Here is a 16,187-nt window from a genome sequence, read left to right on the forward strand (position 1 = left end):
GCGCGGGGTCCCCCCTCCTAAGCATAACCAGCCTCGGGCTCTTTGAACCGGTCCTGGTTGTAAAAATACGGGGGGGGAATGACAGGGGATCCCCCGTATTTTAACAACCAGCACCGGGCTCTGCGTCTGGTCCTGGTGCAAAAAAATACGTGGGACAAAAGACGTAGGGGTCCCCTGTATTTTTCACACCAGCACCGGGCTCCACTAGCTAGAGATAATGCCACAGCCGGGGGACACTTTTATACCGGTCCCTGCGGCCGTGGCATTAAATCCCCAACTAGTCACCCCTGGCCGGGGTACCCTGGAGGAGTGGGGACCCCTTAAATCAAGGGGTCCCCCCCCCCCCTCCAGCCACCCAAGGGCCAGGGGTGAAGCCCGAGGCTGTTCCCCCCTATCCAAGGGCGGCGGATGGGAGGCTGATAGCCAAGTGTCAAAATAAAGAATATTGTTCTTTGTAGCAGAACTACAAGTCCCAGCAAGCCTCCCCCGCAAGCTGGTACTTGGAGAACCACAAGTACCAGCATGCGGGGGGAAACGGGCTCGCTGGTACCTGTAGTTCTACTGCAAAAAAAATACCCAAATAAAAACAGTACACAGACACCGTGATAGTATAACTTTATTACATACATGCACACCAACACACATACTTACCTATGTTGACACGAGGCTCGGTCCTCTTCATCAGTAGAATCCACGGGTTACCTGTAAATAAAATTATACTCACAAAAATCCTGTGTAGATCTGTCCTCTTCTGCTTGTAATCCACGTACTTGGCAAAATAATAAAACGCGAAACCCGATCCACACACTGAAAGGGGTCCCATGTTTACACATGGGACCCCCTTCCTCGACTGGCGGGACCCCCCGTGACTGCTGTCCGTGTCTAGTATCATGCCTAGGAACGATAGTCGAGTTGTTGGAACCAACCGTGATTGCTGGAGCACTCTCAGAGAGAGTGACACGTTCTACAGTAATTGATCTTTTGATCTCGCCTTTATCAGGAGATCGTCCAAGTATGGGATAATTGTGACTCCTTGCCTGCGCAGGATCACCATCATTTCCGCCATTATCTTGGTGAAATTCCTCGGGGCCGTTGAAAGCCCAAACGGCAACGTCTGAAACTGGAAATGACAATCCTGTACCGCGAATCTCAGGTACTCCTGATGAGCGGGATATATGGGGACATGAAGGTAAGCATCCTTTATGTCCAGTGACACCATAAAATCCCCCCCTTCCAGGCTGGCTATTACAGCTCGGAGTGATTCCATCTTGAATTTGAAACGTTTCAAGTACAGATTTAGGGATTTTAGATTTAAAATGGGCCTGACCGAACCATCCGGCTTCGGGACCACAAAGAGGGTCGAATAGTACCCTTTTCCCTGTTGGCTCAGGGGAACCCCGATAATCACTTGCTGTTGATACAGCGTTTGAATTGCAGCTAACACTACTTCCCGCTCTGGGGTAGAAGCTGGTAAGGCCAACTTGAAAAATCGGCGTGGGGGCACCTCTTCGAATTCCAGCTTGTAGCCTTGGGAAACTTCGAATTCCAGCTTGTAGCCTTGGGAAACTCTCCATCGCCCAAGGATCTACGTCTGACCAAACCCAGACCTGGCTGAAGAGTCGAAGGCGTGCCCCCACCGGTGCGGACTCCCGCAGGGGAGCCCCAGCGTCATGTGGTTGATTTTGTAGAAGCCGGGGAGGAATTCTGTTCCTGGGAACCCGCCGCGGCAGGTGTTCTTTTCCCTCTACCCTTACCTCTGGCAAGGAAGGAGGAGCCCCGACCTCTTCTGGGCTTTAGCGACCGAAAGGACTGCATCTGATACTGTGGAGTTTTCTTTTGCTGTTGGGGTACAAAAGGTAAATTTACCTGCGGTAGCTGTGGAAACCAGGTCCGCGAGCCCATCCCCAAACACCACATCACCCTTATAGGGTAAAACCTCCATATGCTTTTTTGAATCCGTATCACCCGTCCATTGGCGGGTCCATAAGGATCGTCTCGCTGAAATAGCCATGGCATTGGCTCTGGAACCCAACAATCCAATGCATCTTTGAGCGTCTCTCATAAATAAGACTGCGTCTTTAATATGTGCTAAAGTTAGCAAAATAGTATCCCTATCTAGGGTATCAAGGTCAGCTGAAAGGGTATCTGTCCAAGCTGCAACTGCACTACATACCTATGCCGACGCAATTGCCGGTCTAAGTAAAGTACCAGTATGTGTATAAATAGACTTTAATGTAGTCTCCTGCCTGCGGTCCGCAGGGTCCTTGAGGGCCGCTGTATCTGGAGACGGCAGCGCCACCTTCTTGGACAGGCGTGTTAGAGCCTTGTCCACTATGGGAGAGGATTCCCAACGTGCCCTGTCCTGTGTAGGGAAAGGGTACGCCATAAGAACCCTTTTGGGAATCTGCAGTCTCTTATCTGGAGATTCCCAAGCTTTTTCAAATAACTCATTTAGTTCATGAGATGGAGGAAAGTTTACCACAGGTTTCTTTTCCTTATACATGCGCACCCTCGTGTCGGGAACAGAGGGGTCGTCTGTGATATGCAAAACATCTTTTATTGCAACAATCATATACTGAATAGTTTTTGCCACCAAGGGTGCAATCTAGCATCATCATAGTCGACACTGGAATCAGAGTCCTTGTCGGTATCTGTGTCCACAATTTGTGACAAGGGACGCTTTTGAGACCCTGACGGGCCCTGTGAGTCTGTCCAATCCGTGGATTGACCCCCTGATGTCTCCCTGGATTCTGATTTGTCTAGCCTCTTATGCAATGATGCTACACTTGCATTTAACATATGCCACATATCCATCGATTCCTGAGTCGGCACTACCGACGGGGACACACCACTCATCTCCTCCACCTCCTCCTTTGATAAGCCTTCCGCTTCAGACATGCCGACACGCACGTACCAGTGAGGGAGGAGCCAGTGCACAACCATACTAAAAGTTCTTTATAGGTGCACATGTCTCCTGCGGAGCCCGTCTATACCCCATGGTCCTTACGGAGTCCCCAGCATCCTCTAGGACGTAAGAGAAAAGACATGCTCCCTTAACATCTGCAGTACGGGGAATTAACAATGGTTACATTTAGGAAGGTGAAGTGTGGCAGTAACAGTGTAAAGCAGCCAGTGTGAAGTATTGGGAGCAGAGTGTAGTTACTTATGCTTTGACAGCAGGTTTTACAATTTTACTCCAACAAATTTACATTCGTACGTATTGAACTCTTTGGGGAAAAAGCAATAAACAATTTTTACACAAGCATCATATACGTAAGGGTCTTAGGTAGCACTTACCTTCTCATACGATTCACAGTGGCCAAAGCCAAAAAACAACAGGTGTCCATGCGAGTCTGTCGCTGCAATGCTCTGGCCATCAGAAGACAGCTTACTATCCAATATGGCACCGTGGCCCTGTCCATGAATCTTATGGGGAAAAGGAGGCCAGAGAACAAGATTACTTTCTAACAAATTACCGACTCAAAAACAAAACAAAACAAAAAAACACTAAATAATAATAATAAATCATCATCATTGGACACACCAAATATGATGCTTTCATATGAGAGAAAAACATGCGAGAACAAACAATGAAAAGTATGAAAGCTCCAGGTGTACGATATAGAAGGAGGTACCAAACTAGTAGTTTTATACAAATAGTAAATGAACCCCCTTTGCTCTAATTAACAAATAGGCCAATTCCAAACACTGAAAACAGCTGAGTTTTCTATCTTTACTGTACAGATAAAGCGGAGTGGGGAGGGGGAAATGTATTGTACCATGGATAGAGATAAAATGCCAACCAATCAGCAGCTAACTGCCATTTTACAGACTGTCCTTACAAAATGACAAAAGTTGACTCATTGGTACAGTGTCGTAAGTAGACATTTTAGCACTGTGTGCAAGAAACAGCATCGGCGCCCCCCCCATATACAAAACAGGGTCAATGCGCATGCCAAAAACAACAAGTTTTATGGTAAGAACTTACCTTTGTTAAAACTCTTTCTGCGAGGTACACTGGGCTCCACAAGGATTGGACAATGGGGTGTAGAATAGGATCTTGATCCGAGGCACCAACAGGCTCAAAGCTTTGACTGTTCCCAGAATGCACAGCGACGCCTCCTATATCACCCCGCCTCCCAGCACAGGAGCTCAGTTTTTAGTTAACCAGCCCAATGCAGTAGCAGGAAAAGAGACGACAACGGTTAGTAGCCACAACACCGCATTCTCACGACAGGAGACGTGTCAGCGGCTAATGCCAGACCAACCCAAAGAAGCTAAGTGCGTCAGGGTGGGCGCCTTGTGGAGCCCAGTGTACCTTGCAGAAAAAGTTTTAACAAAGGTAAGTTCTTAAAACAAAACTCATTTTCTGCTGCGGGGTACACTGGGCTCCACAAGGATTGGACAATGGGGATGTCCTAAAGCAGTTCCTTATGGGAGGGGACGCACTGTAGCGGGTACAAGAATCCGGCGTCCAAAGGAAGCGGCAGTATCGAAGGCATAGAACCTTATGAACGTGTTCCCTGAGGACCACGTAGCCGCCTTGCACAATTGGTCAAGGGTCGCACCACGTTGGGCCGCCCAAGAAGGTCCAACAGACCGAGTAGAATGGGCCGTAATGTGAGCAGGAGCTGACAGACCAGCCCTCACATAAGCATGTGCAATCACCATTCTAATCCATCTGGCCAGGGTCTGCTTGTGAGCAGGCCAGCCACGTTTGTGAAATCCAAACAAAACAAAGAGAATCAAATTTTCGAATAAAAGCAGTTCTCTTCACATAGATACGGAGAGCCCGTACCACATCCAAAGACCGCTCTTTGGGAGACAAATCAGGAGACACAAAGGCCGGAACGACAATCTCCTGATTAAGGTGGAACGAAGACACCACCTTAGGTAAATATCCGGGACGAGTCCTAAGAACCGTCCGTTCACAGTGAAAAATCAGATATGGGGAACTACAAGACAAGGCACCCAGATCCGACACTCTTCTAGCAGAGGCAATAGCCAGCAAGAACACTACCTTAAGGGAAAGCCACTTAAGGTCAGCTGAACCAAGAGGTTCAAATGGAAACTCCTGCAACGCCTCCAAAACCACCGACAAGTCCCAAGGAGCCACAGGCGGGACATAGGGAGGTTGGATACGCAACACACCCTGAGTGAAAGTATGAACATCAGGTAAAGTCGCAATTTTTCTCTGAAACCACACCAAGGCAGAAATAGGAACCTTAAGGGAGGCCAGACGCAGGCCTAAATCTAGGCCTTGCTGCAGAAAAGCCAAAAGTTTGGTTATACTAAACTTGGAAGCGTCATAATTGTTAGATGCGCACCAAACAAAGTAGGAATGCCAGACCCTATGATAAATCCGAGCAGAAGATGGTTTCCGGGCCCGCAACATAGTTTTAATGACCCCTTCAGAAAACCCCTTAGCCCTCAAGACGGAAGCTTCAAGAGCCACGCCGTCAAAGATAGCCGGGCTAGGTGCTGGTAGACACAACGGCCCTGAACGAGGAGGTCTGGGCGTTGTGGAAGTAGAATTGGATGCTCTGACGATAGGCCCTGCAGGTCTGAGAACCAGTGCCATCTGGGCCACGCTGGAGCTATGAGAAGCAGATTTCCTTTTTCTTGCTTGAACTTCCGAATTACCCTGGGCAGGAGTGACACCGGAGGGAACACATACGGCAGCCGAAACCGCTACGGCACCGCCAGCGCATCCACGAATGCTGCTTGAGGATCCCTTGTCCTTGCTCCGAAGACTGTAACCCTGTGATTGTGTCGAGACGCCATCAGATCCACGTCTGGAAGGCCCCACCTTTCCACGAGGAGTTGAAACACTTCTGGATGGAGGCCCCACTCGCCGGCATGTACGTCCTGACGACTGAGAAAGTCCGCTTCCCAATTCAGGACTCCCGAAATGATTATTGCCGATATGGCCGGTAGATGGCGTTCCGCACAACGTAGAATCCGTGAGACTTCCTTCATTGCCAAACGGCTTCGAGTGCCGCCTTGATGATTTATGTAAGCCACTGTGGTGGCGTTGTCAGACTGTACTTGAACAGGACGGTTCTGAATTAAATGCTGGGCCAGGTTCAACGCATTGAAGACCGCCCGCAATTCCAGAATGTTGATCGAGAGGAGAGATTCCTCCTTGGTCCACCGACCCTGAAGGGAGTGTTGCTCCAGCACCGCGCCCCAACCTCTTAGACTGGCATCTGTCGTCAACAGGACCCAGTTGGATATCCAGAAGGGACGACCCCTGCACAATTGTTGGTCCTGGAGCCACCAGTGTAGCGACAGACGGACCTCCGGAGTCAAGAGGATCATTTGAGATCTGATCCAGTGAGGCAGGCCGTCCCACTTGCCCAGAATCAGCCTCTGGAGAATGGAATTGAACATACTCCACCATGTCGAATGCTGATACCATTAGGCCCAGCACCTGCATTGCCGAATGTATTGACACTTGCGGACGAGAAAGGAAGCAACGAATCCTGTCCCGAATCTTCAGGACTTTCTCCTGAGACAAGAACAACCTCTGATTGTGAGTGTCCATCAACGCTCCCAGGTGCACAATCCTCTGAGCAGGGACCAGGGAGGATTTCTTCCAGTTGGATGAGCCACCCGTGTGCTTGTAGAAATCGGACAGTCATATCCAGATGACGCAGGAGAAGATCTGGGGATTTTGCCAGGATTAACAAGTCGTCCAGATACGGCAGTATCCTGACCCCTTGACGGTTATCACAGCCATAACTTTGGTGAAGACTCGCGGAGCCGTTGTTAAACCAAAGGGTAACGCCCGAAACTGGTAATGTAGGTTGCCAATAGCGAACCTCAGGTATTGTTGATGCGACACTGCTATAGGAATATGCAGGTAAGCATCCTGTATGTCCAGGGAGACCATGCAGTCCCCAGGTTCCAAGGCCAGAACTATAGAGCGAAGGGTTTCCATACGGAACTTGGAGACCTTCACAAACCTGTTCAATGCCTTGAGGTTGAGAATGGGCCGGGAGGACCCATTCGGTTTCGGGACTAGAAACAGCGGAGAATAGTATCCCCGGCCCCACTGAGCAAGAGGCACCTGTACTACGACTCCTGTATCCAGGAGGGTCTGTACCACCGAGTGTAGAGTTTCTGCCTTTGTCTGGTCCAAAGGGACGTCTGTCTGGCAAAATCGATGAGGGGGTCGGTATTTGAAGGCTATGGCGTAACCTCGAGTGACGACTTCCCGTACCCAGGCATCTGAAGTGGTCTTCAAGCATTCCTGGGTATACCCTAGAAGCCGGACCCCCACCCAGGGATCCCCCAGGGGGAGGCCCGCCCCATCATGCGGCAGGCTTATCGGTCTTGGCAGCTGGCTGACGGTCAGCCCAGGCTCTTTTGGGCTTCGGCTTACCAGGTTTGGAAGTGCGGGCCTGCTTATGGTACGCCTGACCTTTTGCTTTACCTGAAGGACGAAAGGGGCGAAAGGACGTACCTTTAACCTTCGACACAGAAGAAGCAGTATTAGGCAGACAGGCAATTTTGGCAGAAGCCAAGTCAGCCACTATCTTATTTAAATCCTCCCCAAACAGAATATCTCCCTTGAAAGGGAGTACCTCCAGGGTTTTTCTAGAGTCCAGATCCACAGACCAGGATCTCAGCCACAATATCCTGCGAGCCAGGACTGACGTTGTAGAGGCCTTGGCTGCTAGGATACCGGCATCAGAAGCCGCCTCTTTAATATATCGAGAAGCTGTGACAATATATGACAAGCATTGTCTAGCATAGTCAGAAGAGATTTCAGCTTCTAACTCCAAGGCCCATGCTTCAATAGCCTCTGCAGCCCATGTAGCTGCAATAGTGGGCCTTTGTGCAGCACCCGTGAGGGTGTAAATCGCTTTCAGACAACCCTCCACACGTTTATCCGTAGGCTCTTTTAGAGACGTGACGGTAGTGACAGGTAGAGCTGAGGAAACCACCATCCTAGCCACATGTGAGTCTACTGGAGGAGGCGTTTCCCAATTTTTAGACAGCTCTGGCGCGAGGGGATAGCGAGCCAGCATCTTCTTTTGAGGCACAAACTTCGTACCCGGGTTTTCCCAGGGTTCCTGACGTATATCCACTAGGTGGTCAAAGTGAGGTAAATGAACGTTATGGTAAGAACTTACCGTTGATCACGTGATTTCTCTTATGTCCACAGGTATCCACAGGATAACATTGGGATATTGTCGAGCGACAGCGAAAATGGCACCAACACGGTCACGAGCTTTCTGGCCTCCCAGGATGCATTGGTGCCTCCACTATATAGTCCCGCCCACTGACTCAGTCAGATCAGTTCTTTCCACAGCGATTTTAGGCAGGAACATTAGGTAGAGACCTGTACAGGCGATAAGAACACATATGCACACCCTTCCATACAAGGAAGAAGAGGTTTAGTGATTGTCTAGATCCTCAAATCAGATGAGTCAGGGTGGGTTTCCTGTGGATAGCTGTGGACATAAGAGAAATCACGTTATCAACGGTAAGTTCTTACCATAACGTTCATTTCTCTGGCTGGGTCCACAGGATTATCCACAGGATAACATTGGGATTCCCAAAGCCATTTTAGTGGTGGGGACGCTCCTGATTGCATAGGAGGACCTTCCGCCCGAAGTCTGCGTCATGAGAGGCAAAAGTGTCCAAGGCATAATGTCTGATGTATGTGTTTATGGAAGACCATGTGGCTGCTCTACATATCTGTTCTGCTGATGCACCCTGTTGTGCTGCCCAAGAAGGACCTACCTTACGTGTAGAGTGTGCAGAGACATTAGCCGGAATAGGGAGATCTGCATGAGAATAAGCTTCAGATATTGCCATTCGGAGCCATCTCGCCAGCGTCTGTTTACTAGCAGGCCATCCTCTTCTATGGAATCCGTAGAGGATGAAGATGGAATCTGTTTTCCTGATGGCACTAGTACGATCTATGTAGATTTTTAAAGCCCGGACCACGTCCAGCGACGCTTCTCCCGCAGATAGTCCCGATACCTGAAAGGCTGGGACTACAATCTTTTCATTCAGGTGAAACTTTGACACCACATTTGGAAGATAACTAGATCTCGTTCTGAGAACTGCTCTGTCTGGAAAAAAACTTAGGAAAGGAGACTTACAAGATAATGCTCCTAAATCTGACACTCTTCTGGCTGACGCCATTGCCAGTAAAAAAAGAACTTTAACCGTTAACCACTTAAGATCTGTTCTCTCAAGTGGTTCAAACAAAGGACTCTGGAGAAATTTAAGAACTAAATTCAAATCCCAGGGAGCTGCAGGAGGAACAAATGGAGGTTGAATATGTACTACTCCTTGGAAAAACGTACGTACATCCTGTAGGTCAGCAATCTTCTGCTGAAACCATACAGTCAACGCTGAGACTTGCACCCTCAAGGAGGCAACCTTCAACCCTTTATCCAATCCTGCCTGTAGGAAATCCAAAATCCTAGCTACTTTAAAAGATCTCGGATTGTAATTTTTTCCAGAACACCAATGAATATAGGCTTGCCATATTCTATGATACACACGGGCCGAAGAAGGCTTTCTTGATCTAAGCATGGTTTGGATTACTTGCTTTGAAAATCCTTTAGCCTCTAAGATAGAGGTTTCAACAGCCACGCCGTCAAAGACAGGCGATCCAGATTACTGTGACAAGGACCCTGCATTAATAGATCTGGACGTTGAGGGAGCAGTATCGGTGCTTCCACGGACATTCTCAACAGATCTGTGTACCAATGCCTTCTTGGCCAAGCTGGAGCTATTAGAATGATACGCCAGCTGAAACCTCCATTCTACTGACAGTGCGTCTACCAGGACCGCTCCTGGGTCCCTTGTCCTTGATCCGTACCTCTGAACTTTGTTGTTTAGAAGAGACGCCATAAGGTCTATCTCTGGTAGACCCCATCTGTTCACCAGTGTCTGAAACACTTCTGGGTGTAGTGCCCATTCGGTTTCCTGAATGGTGTGCCGACTGAGAAAATCCGCTTCCCAATTTAGTACACCCGGGACAAATACTGCTGACAATGCCGGGAGATGGAGTAACGCCCATTTTAGAATGGGAGTTACTTCCTCCATCACACTCTTGCTGTGAGTTCCTCCTTGATGATTGAGGTATGCTACTGCCGTCGCATTGTCTGAGCGGATCTGGACTGGTCTTCCTTGTAGATTGTCCTTTGCCTGAACTAGAGCCAAGTAAATGGCTCTTATTTCTAACAGATTTATCGGCAGGCGACTTTCCCTTGCGGTCCATCTTTTTTATCCAAAAGGGTCTCCCCTTGTTTAAATGGTCTGTCTGTAGCCACCATGCTAGAGACCTTTTTACATATACTGGAATCTTTATCATCTGCTTCTTTATTGTTTGATGATTTCCGTTCCATTTGGTCAAAATGAGATGCTGCAACGGTCTGGAGTGGAATTGCGCATATTCCACCATGTCGAAGGTTGATACCATCAGACCCAACAGTCGCATTGCTGCATGGACTGACATTGTCTGGGCTTGCAACGCTTCCTGAGCCATGACCTGCACCTTGACTATTTTTTTCTCTGGTAAGAGAACTCTCTGTAGGTCTGAATCCAATATGGCTCCCAAATGAACCATCCGCTGTGACGGATTCAGGGACGACTTCTCCCAATTTATGAGCCACCCGTGTCTCTGTAAACAAACTATCGTCTGTTGGAGATGGCTCAACAGTAAATCTTGCGACTGTGCTAAGATTAATAGGTCGTCTAGGTATGGGAATATTCTTATCCCTTGCTTGCGCAGACAAGCTGCCATAACCACCATGATCTTGGTAAACACCATGGGTGCTGTAGCTAGCCCGAAGGGCAGAGCTTGGAACTGGAAGTGTTCCTTGAGGATGGCAAACCTGAGGTAACACTGATGTGATAGTGCTATAGGCACATGCAGGTAAGCATCCCGTACATCCAGAGATACCATATAGTCTCCCGGTTCCATAGCCAACATTATGGAGCGTAACGTCTGCATGTGGAACTTCGGGATCCATATGTAGTTGTTCAACATCTTCAGATTTAGAATTGGTCGATATGACCCATTTGGTTTCTGGATTAGAAACAGATTGGAGTAATACCCCCCGTCCCTTTTGTGATGGAGGTACTGGGACAATCACACCTGACTGCAGTAATTTTTGGACTGCTTCTTGCAGGGCATTGGCCTTCGACTCTATACGAGACGGGCTGGTGCAAAAAAATCTTTGAGGAGGCTGCCTACTGAATGGGAACCCATACCCCTGAGATACTACCTTCTGCACCCAGGCATCTGCTGTTGACTGTTGCCATATGTGTGCAAATTGCAGGAGTCGGCCCCCAACCCTGGAATCCTCCAGGCGGAGGCCCGTTTTTTTCAGGCTGAGGGTTTCTGTTCAGGTTTGGAAGCTGGCTTTTTGCTAGCCCACTGTTTCCTACCCCTGGATTTAAACTGGGGTTGTTTAGGCTCCTCTTTAGCTTTCGCTTTGCTTTGCCAGCGAAATGAGCGAAATTTTAAACCCTTGGACTTAGGGTTATAGGTAGCCGGAAATCTGACCTTTTTCGATTCAGCCTCTGACTCTAGGATATCCGATAAAGGTTTTCCAAGTAATATATTACCCACGAAAGGCAATGCTTCCAATTCTTTCTTGGACTCCGCATCTGCCTTCCAGGTCCGTAGCCAAACTGCTCTGCGAGCGACTACTGCCAGGGCTGAAGCTTTAGAAGCAACAGTGCCTACATCAATAGCTGCTTCTTCTAAATACTGGGCAGATTGTCTTAAACAGCAAAGACGATCCTCTTGCTCCCTAGTAGGAGATGGGATGTCATTCTCTAGTTCCTCTATCCATTCGCCCATTGCCTTTGCTACCCAGGCCGAAGCCATAGCAGGTCTTACCACTGCACCTACAAGAGAAAATATTTTTCAATAGGCTCTCTACCCTTCTGTCTGTGACATCATTCAAAGAGGTAGATGACAGTGGTAAAGCAGATTTATGCACGAGTCGCAGAACATGTGCATCTACTTTTGGAGGAACTTCTCTCTTCGAACAATCTCCAGCAGGAAATGGATAATAAGAATCCCATCTCTTAGGAATCTTATACTTTTTACTGGGCGCTGCCCAAGACTCATCCATCATTTCCGTCAACTCATCTGACGCTGGAAATTCAGCTTTCACTGACTTTGTTCGTTTGAATACAGGTGCTTTTGCTTTTAATGCTGTCTTGGCTGGTTCTTCCAGAGAAAGCACAGCCTTCACTGCATTAATGAGTTCAGCTACATCTTCTGAACTAAAGCTCTGCGACTGATCATCATACGGAGTTGAATCTATTGTTTCCGCATCATCATCCGATGTATCATCTTGTGTAGTCTGCCATACAGACGTATCTGTCTTAGTCTTACCTGCCCCTTGGTTGCTTGTAGAAGCTACTGGAACCAAACCATAGGAAGGGAGCTGCATGTATGGGTTCATAGTGTAACTAACCCTTGAGGTGGTGCTACCGGAGCTAACCTGTCCGCTATTGAAGACAGAGTCTTTGCGAACATATTCCATGGTGGCTCTACTGGAGGTTGAACTAACGCCTGTTTTTTACTTCGCTGAAAAGCGAAACAGTTTGCACACAAACCCTCATAAGTGACCAATTGATTCATATCAATTACCCCTGACTTACAAGATAAGCATGTTAGGGCTATGGGAGTGCTTGACAAATTCTACTCATCACTTTTGACGCTCACAGACATATTATCTGATATTGACTACACAATTTTGTGACTGAAAAACACCCTATAATCAGTATATAGAGGTGAAATCAATCTGACCACAGTGCACCTGATTTGAGGGTCAGAACAGGACTGACATTACACAGAAAAGTCAGCACGCATACTAGCAGTCAGTCACATGTTAAAGCATTAGACATTGTCAAATGAGAATACAACCTCCATAATAACTTAAACATAAGTAGGAAAATTGTACTTCTGTCTAACTGGTTCTTTTTTCAACATAACATGCAGAAAACACAGTAATATACAGGCCTCATATGCAATAGGTACTAAAAATTAACAATGCATACTAAGAAGTAGAAAGGAATTTTTAGTACTGTATACCCTGCCTCCAGAGAGCGGGATACAGGGAGACTCACCACACTTCCATATCCAAGCAAAGACGCTCGTAAGACGCTGAGTGGATTCAGACGCTACTGGTGTACACTGCCGCTCCTGGTAACTGATATCGGACACGGACGCTCACCAACGGACACGGACGCTGAGCGACTCCACGTGCATGCAGACGCTAAAGGCCTGCGACTCGGTCTGGGCGGGTTTATATCCAGTGTACACAACCGCAGCGTCTAAGCTGCGACCGAGTACCCTTGTGGTAGCGTCTGAGCCGGAAGTGAGGTCATTCAGTTCATGAAACGAGAGACACGCGGGAACTGGCCATGAACTCGGAGGAGGGGCGGCCAGGAGAGCGTCTGAAACCCCCCTGTTGACTTAAACTCCCAGGATCGCGGCCTTAACCTAGTCCTGGCGCCTATGATCCCCGGAGCGTAGCGCTGTCGCACTCGAGATGTTCGGCGCATCAACACACTGTTTGTAGTCTCCACCAAATCAGTGTAGCTGTGTCCTGACCCCTCTAGTAAGAGGAAGTCCATAGACTCACCGTCTCCCCATGCTCCGGCCACAGCCTGGTTACGTCTGCTGGGGGATCCGGTCTGAAGATCGACAGTGTCTAGGTCGACAATGTTTAGGTCGACCACTATAGGTCGACAGTCACTAGGTCGACATGGATGGAAGGTCGACAGGGTTTCTAGGTCGACATGTGCTAGGTCGACAGGTCTAAAGGTCGACATGAGTTTTTCACATTTTTTTTGGATTTTTTCATACTTAACGATCCATGTGGACTACGATTGGAACGGTAAAGTGTGCCGAGCGAAGCGAAGACACCATGCCCGAAGCATGGCGAGCGAAGCGAGCCATGCGAGGGGACGCGGTGCACTAATTTGGGGTCCCGGTCACTTTACGAAGAAAACGACACCAAAAAAAAAAATCCTCATGTCGACCTTTAGACCTGTCGACCTAGCACATGTCGACCTAGAAACCCTGTCGACCTTCCATCCATGTCCACCTAGTGACTGTCGACCTATAGTGGTCGACCTAAACATTGTCGACCTAGACACTGTCGATAAAACGAACCACACCCGTCTGCTGGACCTGCTAGAACATCCGACACAGACGCCCGTCGAGACAGCACTGTACCACGGAGGTAAGCGTTGTTGCGACCCGGTGGGGAGTTGTTGGAGTGACTCTTTCTAATATGCGTTTAAGACGCTGCTAAGAGAAGTCGCTCAAAAACCAAAACAGTAAGTCTATAAAAATAAATTAATGAAAACTTAAGGCTGCTTTCTACAGCAGCCCTGTGACCATGCGGCTTCCTGCCGCACCAAGCAAAAAACTGATCTGACTGAGTCAGTGGGCGGGACTATATAGTGGAGGCCCCAATGCATCCTGGGAGGCCAGAAAGCTTGTGACCGTGTTGGTGCCATTTTCGCTGTCGCTCGACAATATCCCAATGTTATCCTGTGGATAATCCTGTGGACCCAGCCAGAGAAAACTTGTTTAACCACCTTCTGACGCTTGAACCTATCTGGTTTCTTAGGAGGGACGGATGGCTCGGGATCATCCGTAATCTGCAGAATTAACTTAATAACCTCCAAAAGATCAGGAACATCCACATTTAAACTACCCTCCCCATCAGCCGTATCTGAGTCAGAACCTGAGGGGTCAGTATATGTGCCGTCTTCATCAGACGAGGTGTCAGTGACAGCAGTGGATTGTGAGGAGATAAGCGCTCGCTTAGAGGACCTCTTGGACTTAGGCGAGCGTTGGTCAGACTTTTTAGTAGTCCAGGACTGGTTCAACTTCTTTAATTGAGCAGATAAATCGTCCGCCCACGGCGGGTTAGCTGCAGGGACCACATACGGTTGTACTGGCATTGGGGGTCCCATAGGGGGATTTAGTTTATGAACTAGCGTATGTAGAAGCGTGGAAAAAGCGGCCCACGGTGGGTCAGTATGTGCCTCCGTTGCCACAGTCCCACTGGGGGGCAAGGAGCCCCCAGAACCAGAGCCCACAGCTGCTATATTCTCCTCATATGGCCCCGTGGCGTCAGCAACACCGGCAGTGTGTTCGGCCCCAGAACCATTACCCTCAGAAGCAGACATGATAGAACTTGCAGTATGAGGTTAACACAGTACAATTATCAGCAGCACTATACCTCTGAACCCAAACCCCTGCGCAGTGTAGTCAGCACTAGCAGAGATAAAGAAGAGATATGGTGACTAAATCACAGAGAAAAATACGTAATACAGTATATATTTGTGAAAATCCTATATTAGATAACACCTGACGCACCAAGCCCCCTCAGGTTATGGAATATAGGGATAGCAGGTTGAGTGAAAGACACGAAATGGACACCACTCAGCTATCAAATGCACACACAGAAAGTCACAGTTTGTACAATGCAGAGGTTATTACTGACAATAATACTGCACTGGACTAGCTTACACAGCTATATTACAATAGATATAACAGTACACAGTAAGAACTGGATGTATATCACAGGGTAATTGTACTATAAAACCCTGACTAAGTGCACTCTTTCTTAACTGTCACTGTCTAAAAAGGCAGGTAGATACTTCAGTGTCATGTAAAGGCACAGCGCTGACAACCAGGCGGCTTTACATAGGAGGATTTGCCCAAGCAGTCCCAGGAACAGTGAGATGAGGGATAATGGCGCCGCAGACACTGACAGGGAGTGAGGAAAAGACCTATATGCAGCTCCAGGGCGGGAACACTTGCTAGAAATGGCGCCCTGGGGCTGGGGGAGGGGCTTCAGGTCTAAGCCTTATCCCCTCTGCTGGCAAAACCACCGGGTACTATGGACGATATAAGAATTGGTTTAGAGAGAAAACCATGCCCTGGTGATCTAGTGGGATTGCCTGTATCCACAGTGTCCACCGCCAGCGCGCACGGCCCGCCTCCCACTGACCGCGCCGGATCGCGATAAAGACCGGGTCCCGCAAGCGGGAACCACTTACCACCTCCCGAAGCGCGGCCACGCGATCCTGGAGAGCCCCAGCCGTGTGTGTCTAACGTGAAGAAAACCGGAGCCTCCGCTGTAGGTACCCGGCAACCAAGGCTCGGGAGTGTA

The 16,187-nt window shown here is 48.6% G+C and overlaps 1 protein-coding gene across 2 annotated transcripts in view; it reads right to left on the reverse strand.

Moving 5' to 3' along the window:
* The window catches only part of BRWD1 (bromodomain and WD repeat domain containing 1), a 403,503-nt gene that overhangs the window by 214,555 nt on the left and 172,761 nt on the right, over positions 1–16,187 (reverse strand). For both annotated transcript variants that reach the window (XM_063956583.1, XM_063956584.1), the window contains exon 16: positions 3,298–3,426. In XM_063956583.1, coding sequence (XP_063812653.1) covers positions 3,298–3,426 — 129 coding nt within the window. The remainder of the gene's footprint in view (positions 1–3,297; positions 3,427–16,187) is intronic.

Source organism: Pseudophryne corroboree, chromosome 2 (assembly GCF_028390025.1).
Source record: "Pseudophryne corroboree isolate aPseCor3 chromosome 2, aPseCor3.hap2, whole genome shotgun sequence".
Lineage (NCBI taxonomy): Eukaryota > Metazoa > Chordata > Amphibia > Anura > Myobatrachidae > Pseudophryne > Pseudophryne corroboree.